General features: G+C 43.4%; 2 protein-coding genes across 3 annotated transcripts in view; one reads left to right on the forward strand and one right to left on the reverse strand.

The window, feature by feature from the left end:
- The window catches only part of Rpa1 (replication protein A1), a 54,417-nt gene extending 46,606 nt beyond the window's left edge, over positions 1-7,811 (reverse strand). The window contains exons 1-2 of the mRNA XM_059271201.1: positions 7,686-7,811; positions 851-901 (exon numbers count right to left, since the gene is read on the reverse strand). Of these exons, the coding sequence (XP_059127184.1) occupies positions 851-901; positions 7,686-7,718 (84 nt within the window). The 5' untranslated portion in view covers positions 7,719-7,811. The remainder of the gene's footprint in view (positions 1-850; positions 902-7,685) is intronic.
- Positions 7,812-7,935: 124 nt separating this feature from the next.
- Positions 7,936-25,966, forward strand: part of Smyd4 (SET and MYND domain containing 4) — a 56,877-nt gene continuing 38,846 nt past the window's right edge. Inside the window, exons 1-2 of one of the 2 annotated variants that reach the window (XM_059271202.1) lie at positions 7,936-8,216; positions 9,146-9,291. In XM_059271202.1, coding sequence (XP_059127185.1) covers positions 9,158-9,291 — 134 coding nt within the window. In that variant the 5' untranslated portion in view covers positions 7,936-8,216; positions 9,146-9,157. Of the gene's footprint in view, positions 8,217-9,145; positions 9,292-25,966 lie in introns of those variants that run through there. The other variant, XM_059271203.1, reaches the window with a different exon arrangement.

Here is a 25,966-nt window from a genome sequence, read left to right on the forward strand (position 1 = left end):
AAACCTAAGTGGCAGGAGAGAGGGTCTGCCGTTAGTTTAAGACAAGACGAACTGCTTGCCTATCCTCCTGACACCTAAGTACAAATGAAAGAAAATTTGACTGATGATTTTTCTCACCAAAGTCTTTCCACTAACATTATTAAAAACAAAATAAACCGAAGTATCGATAATGGTGCTTTCTCTGTCCTGTATCTCAAAATTATGTATAACATGGCACCTAACACACACAAGGAACTGTTTGGGGAACATGCTGAAAATACAAGGTAAAATTAAAAATGGAAAGAAAATGACCTCACAGCAGGATCTCACAGAAGCAGATAGGATAGCAACATGTGGACAGAATGATCTCAGGGCAGAGCAGACACTGACTTGGCCTGAAGCGGGGCAGGGGAAACTCCTGAAGGAAGCTAAGAAGCTAACAGCCTGAAGGTGACTGGCCCAGGAGGGGTCCCCCATCTTCACCTACTGCCTCAGAATCTACAGGAATGAGCCCGCAGTCTCTTTTCTAATGATATTTGAAATTCACATTACATTTTAGAACCCCCTAAATGACGGATCGATTAATTAAAAGATATTTAAGTAGTAAAGCTCATCAAAAAAATCTTAGTATTTACTTGTGTGTGTATTGGGGGGGGGGGTGTGCATGTGAGAGAGAGAATGAGTGTGAGTGTGTCCTGGAAATGGGAGAGAAAAAGTGTGTGAGTGTGTGTGTGTGTGAGTGTGCACCATATGAGAGAAAGTGTGTGTTCTGGGAAGTAGACAAAACTCTGTGTCTTTCATCACATGCGATTTTTAATTATAGATGAGCTGAAACACGTTTGTTCGGCTTCCCACACATGCAGCTACTTACAATGACTTGAAGGATGGGCTTTATGGATGTATCTCCCTGTTGCATTATGGCCTGAAAAAGAAAAAAAAAACAAAACGATTCTTATAAAAAAAAAATGGAAAAAACAACTTAAAATTTGTATTTATTTAGAATAAACTAGAGAACATATCATCCTAAGGGCCTGCCTCACCAGGACCATCCTGGCTGCTTAGTGGGTAAAGGTGGTGCTGCACAGGCCGAGAGCCCGGGTTCGATCCCAGGTGCTGTGGAGGGAGAGAACACACCCTTGGAAGCTGTCTTCTGACCTCCGTGTGCTTTGTTGTGCGCGCAAAGACACCACACTAACAATAAGAGAATCCAACTAAATTTAAAAGAGCCCGTCAGAGGTATCCAGCAGAAAAGTTTTAATTATCATTGGACAAATCATGGAGCCCAAGCTGGCCTCAAGTCCGCTAAGTCCCTAAGGATGACTGTGAACTTCTGATCCTCCTGCTTCTAGCTCCCAATACTCAAGACTCTTCTCATGAAATCAGTGTGATATTAACATAAAGGGGGGGGGCATTCTTGTTATGTATCTGTAGTTGACCTCGAGAGCTTCCTGTCTCAGCCTCCAATGCTGGAAGTACAGGCAAGTGCCACCGCACTCGGTACGAACGTGAATTTCTAATTAAATAAAACATCAAACATGGAAGATCTGTAAAGTGTAATGAGCCGATGTTTTCCAAATGACTAATGCATGCTAACAGAAACACAGCTGAGCATGGTTATACATGCCTGTAAACCTCAATACTCAGGAGACTCAGGCAAGAAGATCATGAGTTCAAGACCAGGCTAAGCTGTGACACAGGATTCCAGAAACAGACCTACATACTCAATGGATTTTGTCAAACACAACAAAGTACCTCAGTGGAACAAAACTGGTCTGACAAATCGCCATGCATAAGAAGTAAACCCAAGGCCTTGCTAAATGCTTGGCAAAGCTTGGTGACCTGAGTTGGATCCCCAGAACCTGTGTTTTAAAATGCTACTCGTGGTGGTACATGCTTGTAATTCCTGCGCTGGGGAGGTAAGGACAAGCAGAAACCTGGGGCTCAGGACAGTCAACCAGCCTAGTCTACTTAGCAAACTGCAGGTCTCAAACAACTGACCCTGTCTCAAACAACACCCAAGGTTGAATTCAGGTCTACACACATATGCACATGGATCTGCACACACACGCTCACAAAAAATAATTAACTAACTAGTTAGTTAACTAATTAAAAGTTAACTTGAAATGGTTCATGAGTCTGAAAGCAGATCTAAAACTTTAGAAATTTAGGAGAAAAACATGGGACAAAAGATTTTTAACCTAGAAATAAATAAAAGTTGTAAAAATTTAGAATACAAAAGTACAATTCAGAGAAGGAAAACTGGAGTTACAGACAGTTGTGAGCAGCTATTGTGTGCTAAGTATTGAACCTGGGTCCTCTGGAAGAATAGCCAGTGCTACTGACTGAACCGTCTCTACAGCCTCCATCATGCATGCCTTCAATCCTAGCACTCAGGAGGCAGAGGCAGAAAGCTCTGTGAGCTTGAGGCCATCCAGGGTCACAGAGTGAGACCCTGGGCGTGTGGGGAGTGTCACTGAGAGCCAATAGGGGTAAAGGCGCTTGCTGCCAAGCCAGATGACCTAAAATTCAAACCCTGGGTCCCACTTGGTAGGAGAGAAGCAATTTGTGTAAGTAGTCCTCTGACCTCTATTCATGTTCAGTGGCACATGGTTACACACACTCACACAAATAAGTGTTTTTAAAAGTGGAAAGGTAAGTGGGGGTGTAGCTCAGTGGTTGAGCTCCTGTCAGTGTGGAGTCTCTGCATGTGACCTTTAAAACCTTACATGAAAAGGCAACACAGCCTATGAGAAAATAATTGTGATATTTATATTTATATTTAACAGAAGACATATACAAAATAAATCCTGCCACGTTTTTGTCTTTCAGGACCTGCTCTTGTTCTGTAGCTTATGCTAGCCTGGAGCTCCTGACCCCCCCCAGCTTCTGGCTGGGACAACAGTCACATACTACCACATTCTAGATAAAACCCAAATTCAAGACCTCAAAAAAATGTGGACACTTCCCAAGCTATACAGATGGACAATAAAGACACTGATGGACGGTCAATGTCATTCCTAATGAAGGAAATACAAATAAGATCACAGAGAGCCAGCATTACACTTACACATTCATCAGGACAGCAAAACACAGAGATGGACGGCACTAAGTATTGGCGACTAGAATTTCCATAAACACTTGGGAAAAGGTGGAGATTTCTATCAAATTAAGCATTCAGTCACCATATGACCTAGCAATCACACTCCCAGATATTTATCTGCAAATATCTGGATTACTTTATATATACAAAAATTTAATACATATTACATAATTTATGTATATATTATGAATAATTTATGTGGTATATTTAAATATTCATATGTATAAAGATCTGTACATAAATGTTCAAAGCATCTTCATTTACAATAGCCAAAAAATAAAAATAAAGCTGGGCTTAGTATACCACAGGCCTGTAATGCCAGCTACTTGGCAGGCAGACACAGGAAACAACTGAGGCCAGGAGTTCAAAGCCAATCTGAACAGCACAATGAGACTGTTTCTCAGAAGGAAAAAAAAAGGAACCAAAGCAAAACCGAAACTACAAATCTTCCCCCTCCTTTCTGTACTTTTTTGGGATAGGGTCTCATCTAGGCCAGGTTGGTGCTGAACTCACCATGGAGAGTCGCCAATACCAATCCTCTTACCGAGACCTCTCAAGTGCTGGCGTTACCGACCCAGACAGACCAAAGGCCACATTAGAAGTTTGTTTCGTACAGTGCTGGGATTAAATCTAGGGCTTTACACCAAGTAGGCGAGCACTCTACCATTCAGCTACATCTCTGGACCTTTTTGTTTTCTCTTTATCCTTTTTGAGATAGGATCTTGCAGCCTAAACTGGTCTTGACCTTTCAACCTCTGGCTAACTTGGTTTACAGAAATGTTCCACAGAACCCAACGGGGCGACTGTTGTTGTTTTTTTAATCTTTATTCCTTGTGTGCGTGTAGCTCAGAGGACAAGTTGCAGGAGTCAGTCCCCTCATTCCACCATGTAGGTTCGGGGAATCAATCTCTGATCCTCAGGCATGGTGCGTTACCCACTGGGCCATCTTGCAGGCCCCCGTGGACAAGTTTTCCTCTGAGAAGTTATTTCTGGCCTGGGTGTGGTAGCTCACACTTTTCATCCTACCACTGGGGAGGCAGAGGTAGGAGGACTACCACAGGTGGATGCCAGCCTGGGGCCAGCCTGGGCTACACAGTAAGGTAGAGGTCATAGACTACATGGCAAGACCCTGTTTTAAACACACTGGGTCAGCCAGGTGTTGGTGACACGCCTTTAATCCCAGCCTGGTCTACAGAGCGAGTTCCAGGGCAGCCAGGGATACACAGAGAAACCCTGTCTCCAAAAACAAAAACAACAACAACAACAACAAAAAAAAACCCACAAAAAACCCACTGGGCAGGGTGAAGCAAAGGTCAATAATTTCATTAAGTACCTTTATGTTCTATTTAACTTAAAAACCACATGCAGGTTATTACTTTATTGTTCTTAATTTAAAATGTATCATAAATAGGCAAAGAGAAATTTTTCTTTGGAACATATGATAACACGTACCCTAAAAAGTACTTTAAATTGGGGCTAGGAAGGTGGCTCAGGGGTTAGAGCACTGGCTACTCTTCCCAAAGGCTCTGAGTTCAATTGCTAGCACTCAAATGGTGTCCCACAGCTGTCTATAATAAAGGAATCTGATGCCCTTTAGTATGCATCTGCATTCATGTAGACAAAAGAGCCATATATATAAAATACATAAATAAATCTTTCTTAAAGTACATTAAAATTTTCAAGTCACATTACTAATAAAAAAAATTCACAAAGCAATCAAATAAGGCAACAGGCAGTTTATACCTCTTTCCATTTTAACACCTTTGATTGTAAAATGTGACACTGATTAAAAAAAAAATAACTGACATTGGAAATCATAAAAATACTAATTTTCGGCAGGGTGGTGGTGGCGGCGGCGGCTGCGGCGGCGGCGGCGGCAGCAGCAGCAGCAGCAGCAGCGGCGGCGGCGGCGGCGGCGGCGGCGCACGCCTTTAATCCCAGCACTCGGGAGGCAGAGCCAGGCGATCTCTGTGAGTTCGAGGCCAGCCTGGGCTACCAAGCGAGTCCCAGGAAAGGCGCAAAGCTACACAGAGAAACCCTGTCTCGAAAAAACCAAAAAAAAAAAAAAAAAAAAAACCAAAAAACAAAAAACAAAAAACAAAAAAACAAAAAACCTAATTTCCTTGCCTTTTCCTCCTATATCTGAATTATGTGAAGACAGACACGATGGGCTGGCCAGAGGTATAGTTTAGCAGTAGAGTGCTTGCCTAGCTTACGTGTCTGAGGTCTTGGGTTTGATCTCCACCCCTAGGGATAGGAAGTAAGTAAGTCTTGTACTTATCCTACTTATCACCATAGTTCCAAGCATAAGCTCATTTTATGGTAACTTCTCCCCCCAATGCCTCCACTTTCTGCTATTTGCTTAGCCAGTGAGGTCTGATGCTTTTGTGCTAAAATGACACGTCTGTCAGGTAACCAGGGATCTCCATACTCCATCACCATAAACACATATCGAAACACTATGGAGCCGCGCCCCCCCCCCATGGTGGCACTTCGGGAGGCGGAGCTTGTGATCTCTGTAAGTTCGAGGTCAGCCTGGTCAACAAAGCCAGTTCCAGAACAACTGGGATGGTCTTTAAAAGCAAACAAACAAACAAAAAACATTTTTACCTACGATCAAAACCTAAAAAAAAAAGAAGAAAAAAAAATCCCACAACTTTATAAGCAAAGTCTAAGAAGTAATATTTCACCCAATGTCTGAAACAGCTTTCTTTCTAAAATGTTTATATTTAAGAAAAACTTAGCAAATTATTTAAATCACCTTATGAACATTCTTTATAAGAGTAAAGAATCATTTATAATTTGTCTTAAGGGTACAAGGTGGTAGCCATGTTAGTCAGGACAATTCAAAAATCATATCCCAAGCTTCAACATTAATACAACCCTAGTGTAACAAATATCCCTTTGATTCTGACAACTGTTTTTCCTCCTTCTCCTTTTCTTCCAAGCTGCTTCTTTCCTCCCTTCCGCCTCTGTCCCTCTCTCTTTCCACTGTTTCATTCTGTAGAGACAGGCCTCATAGTCTCTACAACTTAAGTGTAGGAAACACAAAGTAACTCACAGTAATCAAATAATAAATGCACATTTACATCTGTTTAGCGCATTAGCAGGCGCTAAACACTAACTTCGGAAACCCAATCCTCCAACTAGTCCTGTGCAATGGGTACTCAGTATCACCCTCATTTTAGAGACAAGGGAAGAGTTCAGAATGTTGCCCAAAGTCATACAAACTATAATAAGGGAACAAAAACTCAAAATAAATGGATTCAGTCTAGTTACTTTGCCAACCAACAACTGAGATGAACTGGAACATTCTGTTAACAAAAGAAATAGAAACAATGATCAATGGCCTCCAGGGAAAGATATTTTAAAGGAGAAAAACAGAAAAACAGACAAGGCCCGGCAAGGGGACCGTATGCAGGGACTGTGGAGAGAACGTGTGTTGAGTAGATCTGACTAGTTCAGACAACAAATGATTGTTGCAGTGTGGATGGAAAGTAGATGACTCAGAGATCTGTGTGGAGTTAAAACATACTTCAGTTGTTGACAGGACTAGGCACCCAGTCAGGCAAAATGCAGGGAGGATCCCTTAGTTTCTAACTAGCATAAATTAAGGAATAATGGTGTAATTCATTGAGACAGAGACATCCAGAAATTCAAACTGAGGGCCAGCAAGATGGCTCTGTGGGCAAAGAGGCTTGCTGTGCAAGCCTGGATATCTGAGTTCAATCCCCAGAATCCAGAGAAGTGTCGAGAGAACTAACAACTTCACGAAGTTGTCCTCTGCATTCCAAGGCATATGCGCCATCCCCACATCAAGCATATGCACTCGTGTATGTACACACATATACACATGTAATTCTTTTTAAAAGTCAGACTTAAGGACATCATGTATTTGCTCTGAGATGTTCAATTTAAGATGACTTTGAGAATAGAGGGCAGAGAGAATCCTTTAGATTGAAGGTAGCTCAGCAGGAAGAAATTAATGAGCAATTGACATGCAGATGAGGGCTAGTGTTCAGAGAGCCTTGAGTCAATAAAAACTTACAGAGGGGCTTGCAAATAAGACAAGAAGAGCAGCCAACGCAAGTCACGGAACCCTAGCAAGAGCGTAGTGTTAGCAGAAAGAAGCTGTTGGCCAACAAGCCCAAACAATGTCAGCTGAAAACTGAAAAAACGTCTTCCGACTTGGCTACCTGGGAGACCACTGGCGACTTCAGCCAACGTTTTCTCCCGTGACCAGAGAAAAGTCTAATAGGAGTCAAGAGTCAAGAGGAGGCAAAGAAATCAATCAGCTGAAAACAACTCTAGAAAAGTTTGGAGGTGATGGGGAAAGGGAGAAAAGAGAGGCCGCAGAAGGTAAATAGGAGCATGTTTATTCGTCTTGTTTTCTTAGGTAGAAGAAATGCGAGCTTGTATACGAGGACCAGGATGCCTCGTGGGGAGGGGCATGACCACTGAGACCCCGGGTGGCTTTCCCGGCTCCCACGCAATCTCCTCCCCGATGCTCTCCCGTTCAACAGCGGCTCCCTCCCCCCGACTGCTTTGCACCGCTCCAGGCCAGTGCTGCCAGAGCCATCGGCCCCGCTCAGGGTCGTCTCCTTACCGCAATGGCCCCCTCGCTCAGGTGTCCCACCATGGCCGCACCGCTAACTCCCGCGCTCGCGCTCCAGCACCGCCCGAGCTTCCCTGCCGGGGTCCCGCGGGCTGCTCACCGATTGGCCAGCGCATCCGTGCGTGCCGCTCCCGCCCCCGGCGTGCGCGCGGCGCGAGGGGCGGGCCTAGGCGCCGGCCGCCGCCGCATTGGCTGCCGCGCGGCGGGCGGAGCACGTGACCCACCCGAGGCCGGGTTCGAGGCCTAGTGGCGGGATGGCCGGGGACTGAGGGCGGGGCGTCGGACTACTGTACGTCCGTGTCTGCGCGGTGCCGCTGAGTCGGTCGCTTGCCAGCTGTCGGAAGTTTGCCCGCCCGTTTGACGGATGGACACAGCATGGCAGCCCAGGGGGCCATCGGAGCTGTTCGCTGGTAACTCTGCTGCTAAATATAGTCAAAGCAGTGACCCGAGTCCTTCACCCATCCACGCGGTGCGTGCCCGGCGCCCGTGCCAGGCCCAGAGCTTGACACTGGGATAACCCAGGTAAATCAGACTCAGTCCCCGCCCTCAGAAGAGCGTAGTCCGACCTAGGCGTTGTGGCACCGTCGAGCCCGGACTCAAGGGAGACGCGATATGGGCCACACGTGTGGTGAAGTCCCGGGGGGGGGGGGTGGAGTGGGGGGATCAGTGAGGCTTTAGAGAGGAGATGCCGTTTAAACGGAGTCAAATATGTGTGGGAATTTGTCAGGTGGGTTCCGAGTGAGGGTAGTGGTGTTCCTAAAAGCACGAACGGCCCACGCCAAAGTACTGGAGAACCTACCGTCTTGTCTGCTGTAATCCCAGCCCTTGGGATGTGGAGGCCGCAAAAGGTCAAGGTCATCCGTAACAACACCATAAATTCGAGGTCAGCCTAGACTACACGAGACCCTCAAAAATAAAAATTTGGGGGCCTGGCGTGGTGGTGCTCAGGAGTTAGAAGCAGACAGATTGCTGTGAGTTCGAAGCCAGCCAAGGCTACATAGGAAGAAGACCAGGTCTCAAAAAGAAAAAAACAAAAACAAAACAACAACAACAAAGACCCGAGTCTATGAACTGAAAGAAAGATCTGGAGATTGAAACAGAAAACTGAACCATCTTAGAAATTAAAACTTTAATTTCATAGTTGTTGGGGCGAAGGCCTTGGACAACTAGAGAAAACAGCGTAGTCTAGAAGGACTGGAATATGGAATCAAATACCATATTTATATAACCACTATCTACCGTAGTTCCTTGAACAGTCTTCCAAAGAATATTCTGAGTGACAGAATGTCCAGTGACTTGGTACCACCCATTATATCTCCTTCCGCGTATCAACAACTATAGAAAAAGACCCGAGAAATTGATTTGGTTGCTTCTCACTTGCTATATGAAATCTCGATTTTCTAGAATTGGGCATTTGTAAAAAGGTGAATCCTTATTCTCTAACTTTTCAGAACTAAGGTGGCATGGATCTGCCTGTGGATGAATGGAAATCCTACCTTCTTGACAAGTGGGCCTTACTCCCGAAGGCTGTGCAGGACACAATTTCTACAGCAGAGACGTTGAGCGACATCTTCCGTCACTCCTCCTCCCTCCTTCAGTAAGTGAACGGAAACTTCAGGGAAATTTTGATCTGAAAACCGTTTTCTTGTCATTTGATCTGAAGTTACATCTTTTTCTGCTGGAAAGAGTAGCTTTATGTTTTTATATTATGGGGCATTAAGCAGTTCTTATCTGTTTTCACATTTCTTCCTAGTCTGTGATTATAGAATGTGTAGGGATAACTATTTTCCTCTTTCAGTATGTGTTATAGTTCAGTAATTTAGTGTCTTGTAGTCCCGAGGCCGTAAACCTTCCTGTAACTCAAAGGATATATGGTGCAGATTGCCTAGCTGCCCAAAGAAATTCGTTAAATGCTACAGTTGGGAAAGAACCCTAGAAATTATATAGTCTAGCCCCAGTAATTTTCAAATCCTATGGACTATATTCATTGGTAAGCTAGACATTTTATATCACAACCTAGTAAACATATGCATATGTATAAAACAGTGGAAACCCAAGTTTCATTTATTCAATGAATATTATTTTTAATTTTTAATTTTCTGAAATTAAAATATAGTTACATCATTTCCTCCCTCCAACCTTCTGTACCCATCCCCACCTTGTTCTTGCCCTCTCTCAAATTCATGGCCTCTTTTATTTTTAAGTTGTAGTTGTGTTTGTGTGTTTCTAAATATATAAATACAATCTAGCCAGGCGGTGGTGGCGCACACCTTTAATCCCAGCACTCGGGAGGCAGAGGCAGGTGGATCTCTGTGAGTTCGAGGCCAGCCTGGGCTACAGATCGAGTTCCAGGACAGGTTCCAAAGCTATACAGAGAAACCCTGTCTCGAAAAACCAAAAAATAAATAAATACATACATACATAAATAAATAAATAAATAAATAAATAAATAAATAAATAAATAAATGCAATCTATGCCGTCCGTATGATGTTACTTGTATAAGGACAGACCACTTGGTATTGGATAACCAACTGGGACTTGGTTTCCCTGGAGAAGACTATTTCTCCCACTCTGAACATTCTTTAGTTTCTTGTAGTTCTTTGTCTGACATTGGACCCCTGTGAGAACTTTTTCCCCTTTCAGGTTAACCTTTATATTGATGTCATCCTTATCCAGGTCTTGTTTAGGCAGCCATGTTGTTGAGACTTCATAGCTTCCCGACATTTCTGGGAGATGCAATCTCACAGCAGACTTTCTGGCTCTTAAAATCTTTCCACCCATCTTCTTCCTGTTCCCTGAGCTTGAACTGCAAGAGCTGTGCTATCAATGTATCAGTTGGGGCTGAGCTCCACGTGATCACTTGTTCAGTAACTATTAGTGATTGCTCAATGGCAATCAGTAATATTAATCCCTGCACTCTGGAGGCAGAGGCAGGTAGACTGGTCTATGTAGAGAGTTCCAGGGCAGAAAGGGCAATATAGTGAGACTCTGTCTCAAAAACAAAAAAATAAACGAGGTTGTTTCAGCAGAACATGTAATAAAAATTGGAACAAAAAAAGTCAAATGACAGAGATCACCAGGAAAGGATGTGAATGTGCGTGCACCGAGTAGGTTCAAGCACTAGCAAGAAAGCTAGTCTGGATCACAGCAGAATGAGCTGAGAGCAGAGGGAAAATTGGTAATAGGGCACAGTGAGTACCAGGAAACACGCCTGGCACAAACCACACCATTAGGAAGTAATGATCTCAGGTAATCACAGGAGCTGACTTCTGCCAGCAACCCAGTGAGCCTGGGAAGGCTCTTCCCAGACCCTCCGAAGAGGATTCTCACCTTGTGAGGACCTGAGCAGAGAGGCAGCCCGCATAGGCTTCTGACCCCTGTGAAGGTAATAAATGGCTGTTGTTTTGAGCTGCTCAGCTGGGGAGTCTGTTGAAGAGCAAACTAGTTGGGGAGGCTTGAGAGGAGAGTGATGTGAGCTGACTATGTTTTCAAGCAGAGATGAGCAAACGAAGCCTGCAAGATAAAGTTATTACAATTGTATGTTTCCCTTTTAGGACCACAGCTAAGGATGGTTTTGCCAGATAGACATTTGTAGTTGATTTTAGGATAAGGAGTATTGGCCTTGAACCCTAATTAAACAAAATGACATGGTTTTTTGTTTGTTTGTTTGGTTTTGTTTTTTCCAGACAGGGTTTCTCTGTGTAATTTTGGTGCCTGTCCTGGATCTTACTTTATAGACCAGGCTGGCCTTGAACTCACAGAGATCCGCCTGGCTGTGCCTCCCGAGTGCTGGGATTAAAGACGTGTGCCACCGCCACCTGGCTTGTTTTGTTTTAAGGCCAGTGAGATGCTAAGCAAGTAAAGCTTGCTTCCTTGGACGTAAGCCTGCCCGACTACCTAATATGCAAGCTTGGTGACCTTAGTTCAATCCCCATAACCACATAAAGGTGGAAGGAGAGATCCAGCTCTGCAGGGCTGTCCTCTGACCTCCACACACATGCTGGGGAATATGAATGCACACACATACACTAATAATAATAAAATTAATTAATTAATTAATTAGAAAAGAAATAATTCCATTGTTGTCATTAGTAGACTTATATTATAAAAACTATACTCTACTATTATATTTTTAATTTTGTCAAAAGATTTTAGAAATCTGCTTGCTATATGAGTAACTAATAGATTAAAATTTTCTTCTAGGTTTGCAAAGTCTAAATACTCTAGCCTTCTACATGAAAAGTTGGCTGAGCCCTGATTTTTCTAATGATTTTCTATTGAAATTTCTTTTACTTTTGCGTATGTGTATGGCATATACACACACATGCCACAGTTTACAGGTGGAGGTCAGAGGGCAACTCTGGGGAGTCGATTCTCTCCTTCCACCACTCAGGTTCAGGGATTGAACTCAGATCATCAAACTTGGCAGGAAGTGATTTAGTTCTGAACAGTCTCACTGGTCCTGATCCCTGTTGTAAAGACTCACTCTGTCTGCTGTGTTAAGGCCAGGCAGCAGAAGGAGCCAGAGTAGAAGCAGAGACGCCTGAAAGGCCACCGGAGTAACCCCGATGAGAAGATGGACATAGGCCAGGATGACTGTAATTAGGGTAGGAAGATGCATTTGGATTCTGAGGTAGAGTTAATAACAGTTCTTGACATGAGATGTGTTGTGGAGTAGAATGTGAGAAGTACAGATGGCCCCAGGGAGAAGGATGACATTGCCACATCTGAGAACCACAGACAGGGAAAGAAGACCCACACTTCATATTTGAGTTGCATGTGTCCAGTAGATACCCAATGGCAATGTCTAAACATGTTTGGAATTTAAGAGAGGGGCCTGGGATAGAGATACAAGCCTGGGAGAGCTCTGTGGCATTTAGAGCCGTCAAACTGGCTAAGTCTTCAAGCAAGCATGTGTGGATGCTCACTGCATGTGCTGTACTGTGACAGTTTGCCTTCTGTTTACCTCGTTTTGAAATGCTAATCAGAGCCCACTAAATTCATTTCATGACCCATTGAATCATGACCTGCAATTTGAAAAAAACTGAAAAATATCTAACGCAGTCTACAGGAGCTGTGGATTCCCTTTACAGAATTTCAAAAATGGTAGGGAACTGATGAAAATATGGATCATAGGCAGAATTTTGCCTAGATAAATCAGTTTGGTTTACTAACAGAACAATGTAGTAAACAGCGAGAATCATTTGAATATTTGATGCATTGGCAGGAATATAAATTAAAGAGGGGGATTTGTCTGATTGTTTAATACAGGAGTTCCTCAAGACTAGCCTAGGCTCCCTTCCCTTTTGTATTCTCAACTGAGGTAGTTGTATTCAGACCAGTGACATCAGTTTTCTCTTAAATGTCCTTAAAATGTATCGCAAGCCCTGACCTCTTTTCTGAGACTCAAATCTATAAATCTAGCTAACTTCTTGAAAATCTCAAAGATACTTAAGAATTCAGCATATCCAGAAACAAACACATGATTTTTGCCATTAAAATCAGATTCCCAGCCAGGCAGCGGTGGCACACAGCACTCGGGAGGCAGAGGCAGGCAGGTCTCTGTGAGTTTGAGGCCAGCCTGGTCTACAGAGCGAGATCCAGGACAGGCCCCAAAGTTACACAGAGAAACCCTGTCTCGTAAAAAAAAAAAAAAAAAAAAAAAAATCAAATTCCCTTCCAGTGGTCCCTATCCTAGTGAATTACAACAGCCTTAGGTTCAGTTCCTAGCCTGGAAATTTTAGGGCCTGTTCTAGTTTCCTTTCTGTTGCTGTGATAAAATATCCTGGCATAAAGCAACTTGGAAGAGGAAAAGGTTTATTTGCCTTGCAGTTCTGGGATATGGTCCATGATTTCTGGGAAGTCAAGGTGGAGAGTAAAAGCATCACATCCACCGTCAAGAAAAGAGAAAAAGTGAGCACCTGAATCCTGGCTTGCTTGCCTGTTTCTTCCCTCTTATACTTCTTGAGACCTCCTGCTCAGGGAATGGTACTGCTCACAGTGGGCTGGGTCTTCCACATCAATTAACAATCAGGATAATCCCTTATCAACATGCCCTTAGCCCACCCCAGCATAGACAGCCCCTTCACTGAGACTCTTCCCAGATGATTCTTGGTGATTTTGGTGATGTAAGTTGATGATTAAAGCTAACCATCACAGAGCTATTCTGTACTAAAAAACCAAATTTGTAAGCTAGGCCTGGTAACACATGTCTATAATGCTAGCATGAAGGAGGATCACAAGTTCAAGGTCATTTACAAAGCCAAGTTTGAGACCATCATAGACTACATGAGACTTTGCCTTCATAAATAAGAAAGAACAAACTAACTCATGATATTCCCCCCACTCCCAGCCTACATCAGATCATCTTATAGAGTCTCTTATTGAACTGTACCAACATCTGTCCAGTTACAATCCAGAAACTGGCTGATTTCTTTCCTTCTCCATTACACTCCACATTAAATCTATTCTCAGATCCTGTGTTTGCAGTATGTATTGGCAAATTTCTTCACATGTGGCAAATAGGACTTCTGCTTCCAGGTGGGATATGCTAGGTCACAGCAGGCAATATTCCCAAAGCAACTACAAAAATTCTACTGTAACGAACACATTCTACAGACATCAGATAGCAGCAAGGTCTAGATCAACTAACATTTCTGAAGGGAAAAACTGCTTCTTAGTGATCATTAGCCATTTTCTTTCCTGAGGATAAATTGTAGACCAAGGAGTTACGTATGAGCCCGGCAAAGTGACCACCCTGGAAGAAGCGGAAGTTGGCAGAAGTCTTGGCAGTCGTTTGGATCTGGTCTGGTGGGTTGACAAATGGGCAAATTCAAGGCCTGAATACGGAATCCGTTTTCCCCAGTGCCCAGGAACAGAAAGTCCAGTAACAAGGTGGAGTAAAGTCTTCAGTCTTAATAGTAGAGGAGCAATCTCACCGCCAGAAGGACACTGCAGCAAACACGAGCGTCTCTGTGAAGACATTTGCCAGCTGTTGAACGTCTGTGATGTGACAAGCCACAGATCCAGGTTCAGAGCCCCTAAGACCAAAACCTTGAGGCCTAAAGAAACGGGAAGTTCTTTCTAGACTCTCAAACTAAAGCTTAGGAGGACCACATCCAAGGATCAGTGAAAAACTAGCTATACTGAGTTTTGTGGGGTTGTTTGTTTGTTTGTTTTTAAGACAGGGTCTGTCCATGTAGCTCAGGCTGACTTCAGGTTTAATCCTAGCAGAAGGAAACTTTCTGCTTAAACATGAAGACTGAGTTCAAAATCCTAGTACCCACATATATTAGAATTCTCTAAAGTAACAAAGCTGGTAGAATAAATATATGGCTTTTGTTTTGTTTTTTTGGTTTTGTTTCTTTGTTTTGTTTTGAGACAGGGTTTCTCTGGATAGCCCTGGCTGTCCTGGAACTTGCTCTGTAGACCAGGCTGGCCTCGAACTCACAGAGATCTGCCTGCCTCTACTTCCCCAGTGCTGGGATTAAAGACGTGCACCACAGTACCTGACTGAGTATATGTATTAAAATGGGGTTTATTAAGTTGACTTACATAATATGGTCTGGGTGATCAACAGTGGCTTGTCTGACATTGGAGAGGCTGAGAATCTAGTAGTTTCTCAGTCCACGAGGCTGGATGTCTCAGCTGACCCAGCTAAAAGGCCTTCAGGATTCCTAGAGAGCTTCTGGTCTTCAGTCTAGGTTGGAAGAAGTTGCTTGTAATATCAGCAAAGGAATGCCTCACCAACAGGACAGATGAACTTGCCAGCAAGAGTGAAGGCAAAGAGGCAAATGGCAAAGTTTCCTTTTCCATGATCTTTTATCTGGGTGGCCACTAGAAGGTACTATCCACATTTAGTGTGAGTCTTCTCACTTTTAATGATCTGATCAAGAAACTCACTCACAGGGGCCTGGAGAGATGGCTCAATGGTTAAGAGCACTTGTTGCTCTTGCAGAGGATGTGGGTCCATTCCCAGAACTCACATGGTAGTTTACAACTATCAGTTACTCCAGTTCCATGGGATCCATCACTATCTTCCGACCTCTGTGGGCACCGGGCACGGATGTACACATACATACATGAGGCGAAGCATTCATATGTATAAAATTGAATTTGTAAGAAAATCCCTCTCAAGAATGCTAGCAGCTTGAATTATATTACTTGATTACAGATCCAGTCGTTGACAGCTAAGATAAGCCAGACATGGCCGCATGCATCTGTAACCTCAGATGTTACTTAGATATGGGGTGCAGACAAGTGGATCCCAAGGTCTCACTCGCCAGGTAGCCTTGCTGAAAAAGTGAGCTCCAGGTTCAGTGAGAGATCCTGTCTCAAAAAATAAGATGAATAAACAATTGAGGAAGATATCCATACATTATTCTCTGGCCTCCATATGCACCTGCACACAGAGGTACCCACATTCATACATCACATACACACACAGTAAAATAACGTTAAAAATAAGACAAGTAGGACATGGTGGCATAGGCTTATAATCCAAATACTTGAGAGACTGAGACAGGAGCAGCAAGAGTTTGAGGCCAGCAGCTGGAGAGATGGCTCAGCAGTTAGGAACATTTGCTGCTCTTCTAGAGGACCCAGGTTCAGTCCCCATCATGGAATTCTCATGGCGGCTCAAAACCATCTATAACTCCAGTTCCAGGGGATCTGTGCTGGCTAGTTTTTAGGTCAGCTTGACACGAGCTTGTATCATCTGAGAAGAAGGAACCTCAGTTGAAAAAATATCCCCCCTCAGATTGGCCTGTAGGTAAGCCAATGAGATGATTTCTTGACTGATGATGTGGAAGAGCCCAATCTACTGTGGGCAGTGCCATTCCTGGGCAGGTGGCCCTGAGGTGTATAAGAAAGCAGGCTGAGCAAGCCAGTAGTGGCTTTTCTCCATGACTTCTCTTTCCGTTCCTGCCTCCAGGTTCCTGCCTTGAGTTTCTGCTTGACTCTCCCCAGTAATGGAGTATGACCTGAGAGTTGTAAGATAAAATAAACCCATTCCTCCCTAAGTTACTTTTAGTCATGGTGTTTTATCACAGCAATATAAGCCCTAACAGAAAAGAATTCAGTGCCCTCTTCTAGTCTCTGAGGGCACCATGTGAGCAGGAAGTGCACAAACATGCATGCAGGCAAAAACTCCCATACACACAACAAATTTTAAGAGGGGGCTGGAGAGATGGCTTAGTGGTTATGAACACTGGCTGCTCTCGCAGGGCACCCAGGTTCAATTCCCAGCATCCACACAGCAGCTCACAGCTGCTTGCAATTCAAGCTCTAAGTGATCTGATGCCCTCTTTTGGCCTCCCATGGCACCAGGCATACACGTGGTGCATATGAAAATAAATAAGTAATTAATTAAAGAGGAAAAAAATGTAAAGAATTTGAGGCCAGCCTGGGCTACATAGTAAGACTTTTCCTCAAAGCCAATAAAACAAAAAACTAAATGTTAATAAATATTGGTTGAATGACATTTTAGAAAGTATATGAAATTGTGAGTTCAGTGACTAGTATATATTAATGCTCAAAAATAGCATATAAACGAGAATCTGGGATAAACAACTTCATGGCATCTCTGAGAGCAGTGTACCCTGGTGCTCTCTTCTCCAGGGAAAGCCTTCCAAATGTTTATACACCCCTGAGCACTTGGTAGGATGTTGCTGATTCCAGAAATGTCCTAAAGGAGCATTTTTGTCGTTGCCTTTACTACAAAGTACTCTTTTGGGTTTTTGTCGTTGTTGTTGTTATTGTTGTTGCTTGATTTTTGTTTTGTTTGTTTTTGGTTTTTTTAAGACCGGATCACACTATGTAGCTCTGGCTGGCATAGTACTTGCTATGTGGTCTCAAACTGACAATGATCTTGCCTCAGCCTCCAGAGTGCTAGGTGTATAGGCATGCATAACCTATGTGTGGCTGTAGAGTTCTTTTTTTAGTCTCTTTATTTGTGGGGCATATGTGTGGAGCTAGAGGGAATTTGTGGGAATTGGTTCTCTCCTCCCATTGTGTGGGTCCCAGGGATCAAACTAAGGTTGTCAAATCTTTTTGGCAAGCGCTTCACATGCTGAGCCATCTCACCAGCCCCAGTTTTGATGTGTGGTTGTTTGGGGTTGGGGAGAGCTGTGTGGTTGTTTTGGGTTGGGGAGAGCTGTGTGGTTGTTTGGGGTCTAGAGATTGAACCTGGAGCCTTTTTTATGTTTGTTTGTTTTTTGAGATAGGCTCTCACTGTGTAGCCCTGGCTGTCCTGGAACTCTGTAGACTAGACTGGCCTTGAACTCACAGAGATCCACCTGCCCCTGCCTCCCAAATGCTCAAACCAAGGTGTGTGCGCGCAGCCGCACCCAGCCAGCATTCATCTTTTGAACGACTGTGCCTTCCTTATCCATATCTTGAAAGGCACTCCCATTGTGATTTGTTGCTTGTGTTTTTATCCTCTACAAACTGATGGTTTGATACTTGGTTCCTAGCAGGTAGTGGGTTTTTTTGTTGTTGTTGTTGTTGTTTTTCTTTCTTTCTTTTTTTCCTTGGTAGTGTTCTTTTATAAATTGTGGTTGATGGGCTGGAGAGATGGCTCAGCCATTAAAGGCTAGGCTCACAACCAAAAATATAAACTGTGGATGCTTTAAGATGCAGGGCCTGGCTGACAAGGTAGGCTGGTAGCGGTGAGCCTGTACAGTGCAGGCAGCTCTGTGTCCTGATCCACCACACAGTGAACCAAACGCCTGTGCTCTTCCACGCCCTCCTGCCATCGTGATGCACAATTACAGCTCGTCTTCCTGCTGTCCCGGATGGAAGCCTCCTGAAACCTTCCCTCTGAAGTTGCTTCTGTCAGGGATTTTGGTCACAGCAACATGAAAGCTAACTGTAAAAACTAAGTTGTATATCAAGAACCCCTTTTCTACCAAAACTGTCCCCTCTACTCTGCTTTCTTCCTCCCAATTCTTAAAATAAATCCAGTTTAATGCATCCAGTAGCATTCAAGCAGTAGGCTGGGCTGCCTTAAAATTCATTTCAGTAGATTAATCCATTAACTCAGCCTTCCACAAAGTCTCATGGCAAAATATAGACAAGTCCTTGTCACACTGTCACAGGAATGCCTCTAATCCAGTTCCCAAGAAAGCACTTATTCCCATCTGAAACCTCATGAGCATGGCCTTTACTGTCTGTACTCTGTCAGCTCTCACCAGACTAGACCAGTAATTTCAGTTATAACATTCTGTCTTTCCGTAGCCTGGAACTCCACTTCTTAGACACCTCCTCTAACCCAGTTCTGGAGCATCTGAACTCCACCGGTAGGTAGACATCGCAGCAGCCCCACAGTCAGCCCCACTTTTCTATGTTGCTCAGTTTCTCCTTGTTGTTGCAAAATGCCTGGTAAAACTCTGAGGAAGAAGCTTTGTTCTGGCTTACAGTTTCAAACAGAGTCATCTGGCTGCATGGCTTTGAACATGAAGGAATCAGAGTATTGTGTGAGTAGGAAGAGCTTGTGGCAGAAGAAGCTGCTCACTGCATGGCAACCGAGAAGCAGAGAAAGCAAAGGACCAACAACAAGGTAGACCCTTCAGGGGCGTACCCCCAGTAACCAACTTCCTCCGGATAGGCCTCACCTTGTTTCTGCCGCCTCTCAGTAATACCTTCAGATTATCAATCTGTCAATTAGTTAATCTACTGATTAGGTCAGAGCTTTCCTGATCCAGTCACTTCCTAAGAGACCCACTTCTGGACTTTGCATTGAGGACCAAGGCTCCAACTCAGGAGTTTTGGGGCAAGTTTTCTCATTCTTTTCAAAGATGTATAGTCAAAGAGCTTTCCAGTCCTTTTGTGTATTTGCATATGTTTGTACAAAAAAACATTCTATATCTTCTTCATTCTCCATTAGATTATATTGTGTGCATTGTTCTGCAGGGGCTTTTCAACATCACACCTTAATCTTCTTAACAGCCGAGTGATATAACTAGAATAGTATAATTATGTCCCAATTTAGTTGTTCTTTTTCCTACTGATGAGCAGTTAAGTATTTTTTGTTGTTTGGTTTTGTTTCACTATTCCAAACAATGCTGCAGTAAACAATCTTTATGTGTGGTGTTGAGCACATACTTAGGAAATTAAGATAGACTCTTACACAGAGAATTGTTCCACCCGTGGTTATGGCATCTTAAATGAATAGCTACCGCCATATTGTCCACCAGAAAGCCTTTACTACCTTACCATAAACAATGTGTGAGAGATGTTTCCCTCATTCTCACCAACATTCCAGAGCAACAGTCCTTGGGTTCAGTCCCACAAAATATGAAAAGAGCAAAGGCAAATGTTGAATCGACAGTCTTCTGATCACAAGTGAAGTAGTCTCTTTTTCTGGCATTAAGCTCTTTTGTATTGCTTCTGTGAATTACTTGTTTGTGTTCTTTGTCCATTGAGCTAGGGAGTCATCTTTTTTTTTTTTTTAAAGATTTATTCATTTATTATGTATACAGAAGAGGGCACCAGATCTCACTATAGATGGTTGTAAGCCACCATGTGGGTGCTGGGAATTGAACTCAGGTCCTCTGGAAGAACAGCCAGTGCTGTTAACCTCTGAGCCATCTCTCCAGCCCTCCATCTTACATCTATCTATAAGTCTAGCTGTCTAACCCAACAAAGCCAGAGAAGCCAGAGAACCTAGAGTCAGCCATGTTAGACAAAGACAAGCCACAGCTAGACATTTGAGAGTCACATATCACCATGGCTGTGTAGGGCTTTTTAGTTGGCTTTTCTCTCTACCTACCTAGAATACTCCTCCTGAATCTGTGTGGCTCACTCTCTTGCTTTTGCACAAGCATCATCTTCTTAGTGAGGCCTACATCCATCACCACCTGTAATCCCTTTATCTTGTTCTATCTAAAGTCATATCCCTTTTCAATAGTAGCAGTCCTCACTATTTGAACTTCCATCATCTAAATATATGCTGTTAAGAACTGTAAAAACTTCTGCTACCCTCACCAGTGTGAAAACCTGAGTTCTAACCCCAGAATATACACAAAAAAGAGCCTGGTGTAACTATTGGAAACTCATGAGCTTTAGACCAACAGCTGTGGAGCCTTCATGGGACTAGACTAGGCCCTCTGCATAAAGTTGTGTAGCTTGATCTGCTTAAGGGGCCCCCTGGCAGTAGGATCAGGATTGATCCCTGGTGCATGAGCCCACTACCTATGGTGGGATACCTTGCACAGCCTTGATGCAGGGGGAGGGGCTTGGACCTGCCTCTGCTGAATGTAGCAGGCTCTGCTGACTCCCCATGGGAGGCCTTACTTTGTTGGAAGAGGGAATGAGGGGTGGGTTGGTGCGGGGGAAGGCTGGAGGGGCGGGAAGAAAGAAGAGGGGGATTTGTTGTTGGTATGTAAAATGAATAAAAAATTCCTTAATTAAAAAAAAAAGGAAAAAAAAGTCTGGCTGTTTAAATATTTGCTATGCTTCACTATGTATGTTACTAATTTTTCCAGATTTTTAAATCTCTTTTAAAACTTATGATACCTTTCATTGTACAGTCAGCTATCTATATCCATAGGACCTTGGATGGAAAATATTAGGCCGGAAAAAGGATCTCAGCAAGTCCTCCCAAAGCCAAGTTTGAATTGCATCACATGCTGTACTGAATCTGTGTACCTGACATGATATGTAGGCACACCCAGTTAAGCTTCCTGCTCTTCACAGATCCTCTCTCTCCAGCAGTCAGTGTTCGAGCACGATTCTCCACATCTGCTATAGCATTTGTGCTGTGTATAGGTAGCCTTAGGATGCATCTGTACTGATCATATATAGGCTCTTTTTCTTATCATTAGTCACTGAACCATACAACATAACAACTGTGTAGATGGCATTTATGCTATCTTAGGTATTGTAAATAACATATGGGGGCCAATGGTAGAGGACTTACCTTACCTAGCATACATAAAATCTTGGGCTTGGTCCCTAGCACACGCCCCCTACCCCCCACCCCCACCCCGCCCACATGTAGAAGGTTGTAAAGAATTAGGAAGGATTTGCATGTTACATGCAAATACTACACAATACTGTATAGGGTCTTGAACACTGGCAGATTGTGTGTGTGTTGTTTTAACTTTTACACAAGCATTTCTGTCATTTGGGTTGGATTGTGGGGGGTTTTTTAGTGTATTTTTAAAATAATTTATTTAATTCTATTTTATTTGCATTTGTGTAAAGATGTCAGATCTCCTGAAATGGGAGTTACAGATAGTTGTGAGCTGTCATGTGGGTGCTGGGAATTGAACCCGGGTCCTCTGGAAGAGCAGCCAGTGCTCCTAACCCCTGAGCCATCTCTACAGCCCAAGTGTATTTTTTTTTAAAGATTCATTTTATGGCTGGGTGGTGGTGGTGCACGCCTTTAATCCCAGCACTTGGGAGGCAGAGGCAGGCAGATCTCTGTAAGTTTGAGGCCAGCCTAGTCTACAGAGTGAGTTCTAGGTCAGGCACCAAAACTACACAGAGAAATCGTGTCTCGAAAGAAAAAAAAATTATGTGTATCTACAGTATTATCTTAGTCAGTGTTCTACTGCTGTGATGAGAAACTATGACCAAGGCAACCCTTATAAAAGAAAACATTTAACTGGGGGCTTGCTTATACAGTTTTAGAGGTTTAGTCCATTATTATGGAGGGGAACATGTTGGCACAAAGGCAAGCATGGTGCTGGAGAAGTAGTTGAGAACTATACATTCTGATCTACAAGCAGGGGAGGAAGGGAGGGAGAGAGAGAGACAAAGACAGAGGCAGAGAGAGAGAGAGAGAGAGAGAGAGAGAGAGAGAGAGAGAGAGAGAGAGAGAGAGAGCGCCTGACATGGGTTTTTGAAACCTCAAAGCCCACTCCCAGTGACATACCTCCTCCAACAAAGCCACACCTCCTAATCCTTATCGAACAATTCCATTCCCTAATGACTAAGCAATGGAATCCGTTCTCATTCAAACCACCACAGGTCTACAATGTGATGTCACAATACACATACACAGCTGAAATTAATGTTGTGTATGATTGGTTAGTTTTTCGTCAACTTGACACATACCTAGACATATGGGAGAGGTAATCTGAATTCAGGAATTGCCTCCATCAGATTAGCTTGTGGACATGTCTGTGGGGCATTTTCTTGATTGCTGATTGTTGTAGAAGGCACGTCCCACTGTGGGCAGCACTACACCTGGGCAGGTGATCTTGAGAAGTATAAGAAAGGTAGTTGTGTAGAAGTCTGGGAACAAGGTAGCCTTCCTCCATGGTTTCTGCTCCAGTTCCTGCCCCAGATTTCAGCTTGATGAACTCCTATCCTGACTTTGCTCCATGATTTACTGTTATCAGGACGTGTAAACCAACCAAACCTTTTCCTCCCCTGGTGGCCTTTATCAGGGTTTTTTTGTTTTTGTTTTTGTTTTTTGTTTTTTTTGTTTTTGTTTTTTTTGGTTTTTCGAGACAGGGTTTCTCTGTGTAGTTTTGCGCCTTTCCTGGAACTCGCTTTGGAGACCAGGCTGGCCTCGAACTCACAGAGATCCGCCTGCCTCTGCCTCCCGAGTGCTGGGATTAAAGGCGTGCGCCACCACCGCCCGGCCTTTATCAGGGTTTTATCACAGCAACGGAGAACCAAACTAGGATGATATTTTTAAAAAAAAAAAAATTTTTTTTGAACAAGACAGTTTTTCTACAGCATTATTGAATGGCCCATCTTGTCCCCAATATTTCAAAATGCCATACTTATTGAAAATAAGTTCCTGTGTACTTTATAAATTTGTTTCTAGATTTTTGTTTTGTTTTGGTTTTGTTTTTTGTTTCTCTGTGTAGTTTTGGTGCCTGTCCTAGATCTCACTCTGTAGACCAGGCTGGCCTCAAACTCACAGAGATCCACCTGGCTCTGCTTCCCGAGTGCTGGGATTAATGAGTGCGCCACCGCCACCCGGCTGTTTCTAGATTTTGTGTGCCAAAACCAAAGAGTTTTAATTACTATAATGTAGCTAGAGTTTTCCTGCCTGGCCCACAGTCAGGGCAAATCTTTCTCACCTGCCAGTCCCACAGCCACTCAGACCGGACCAAGTAAACACAGAGACTTATATTGGTTACAAACTGTATGGCCGTGGCAGGCTTCTTGCTAACTGTTCTTACAGTTTAAATTAATTCATTTCCATAAATCTATCCCTTGCCACATGGCTCGTGGCTTACCAGGATCTTCACATGCAGCTTGTCATGGTGGCGGCTGGCAGTGTCTCTCTGACTCAGCCTTCCACTTCCCAGCTTTATTCTCCTCCTTGCCCCGCCTATACTTCCTACCTAGCCAACGGCCAATCAGTGTTTTATTGATTAATCAGCAACACATTTGCCATACATCCCACAGCACTTCCCCCTTTTTTTTTTTCAAAAAGGAAGGTTTTAACCTTAACAAAGTAAAATTACATATAATTTGGGAATTTGGGCATAGCTTCTCTTACTACTTCCTGCTTGAAGGGGGCGCTGTATCTTATGGGGAAACAAAGAAAATTTTAGAATTATGGAATAGTCCATGAGGCTGTATCGTCTGAGCCAGATGCCTTCAAACCATTCTGGATGTTGGATCATCTGGGCCATGGTGTCATCGGAGATCCTTCAGGGGGTCTTGGCTGGTCAAACCTGATGTATCTTAATCTGGAACAAATCCATAGCCTTTGGCTTTCTGTGGGAACAAAAGCAGAGACTCTTTTCCAAAGCAACATATCCTTATATCCAAATTTTGAAGTCAAGGTACCTTTAAAATATACATTTTGGCATAACTCAACAGCTTTTACAATCAAATGTTTTTCTGCAGTTAAAAATCCCAAAGACAACACAATCCAGATTCTCTGTGTAATATTCATCTTCACATGGCTTATTTTTATATTAATTTTACTGTCTCTTTAAAGACTTTATTTTTTAAAACTATGTATTTGTTTATATAACTGTATATATCACCTTTTTTGTCTCTTTCAAGCCTACATATATTTTACACACATTGTAAACTATTACATCTGAATCTGTCTTATTGTGAATCTGTTGCTTTAAGCTGCAGCAGCTGTGGCTGCTGGCTCTGCCCACCTCAGCTTCCCAACATGGCTACGTTTACCACCAGCTCTGGGAGCTATCATGGGTCTATGCTTTTATCCAAGCAGCATGTAGCCCAGAAACCTCTTTTTTGTTTTGTACTAATAAAGGCTAAATCCACCACGCAGCTTAATGTGCCACTTGCAGAGGCCTCATTCCCGCCATACTGCAAGTCAAGCGCGCACACCAGGAACCCACCAGTAGCTCAAACCAGCAGCTGCCACTTACTTGAGAGAGACAATTAGGAAGCTGTTTTTAGCTCCGTTTTAGAATCTTTTTTTCTCAGGTTTTAGGTGGAAACTCTTGCCACCACGTTGGACGCCATTTGTAGCTAAAGTTTTCCTGCCTGGCCCACAGTCAGGGCAAATCTTTCTCACCTGCCAGTCCCACAGCCACTCAGACCCGACCAAGTAAACACAGAGACTTATATTGGTTACAAACTGTATGGCCGTGGCAGGCTTCTTGCTAACTGTTCTTACAGTTTAAATTAATTCATTTCCATAAATCTATCCCTTGCCACATGGCTCGTGGCTTACCAGGATCTTCACATGCAGCTTGTCATGGTGGCGGCTGGCAGTGTCTCTCTGACTCAGCCTTCCACTTCCCAGCTTTATTCTCCTCCTTGCCCCGCCTATACTTCCTACCTAGCCAACGGCCAATCAGTGTTTTATTGATTAATCAGCAACACATTTGCCATACATCCCACAGCACTATAACCTCATTCATTTTATAAAATTTTGAGTTTCAGGTTAACAGAAACCCAGCCCAAATTTGATATTTGTAACTATGAAAGTAACATTTTCAAAAGCAGATGTATTTTCAGGCTACTTGTATACAAAGGCTCAGAGCATGCCACCAGACTTCGTATTTCTTCAACATCTAACAGCCCTTGCATTTGGTAATGTTGTACCCATTCTTAGCCCAGGGCACACCCCCTTAGCTTACTAACCCCAGAGATAGTTTCATTGAAAAATTCTGGGAGGCTTTATTTTCTAAGACAGGGTCTCACTATGTAGCTCTGGCTGTCCTGGAACTCACTATGTAGATCAGGTTGGCCTTGAACTCACAGAGATTCTCCAGCCGCTGCCTCCCAAGTGCTGGGAGTAAAGGCATGCTCAGCTTTGCCCAGCCATGGCAATAGATTAGCCTAACTCTGATTTCCCACATATCCCTTTGGTCAA

This window comes from Peromyscus eremicus, chromosome 8a (assembly GCF_949786415.1).
Source record: "Peromyscus eremicus chromosome 8a, PerEre_H2_v1, whole genome shotgun sequence".
Classification (NCBI taxonomy): domain Eukaryota; kingdom Metazoa; phylum Chordata; class Mammalia; order Rodentia; family Cricetidae; genus Peromyscus; species Peromyscus eremicus.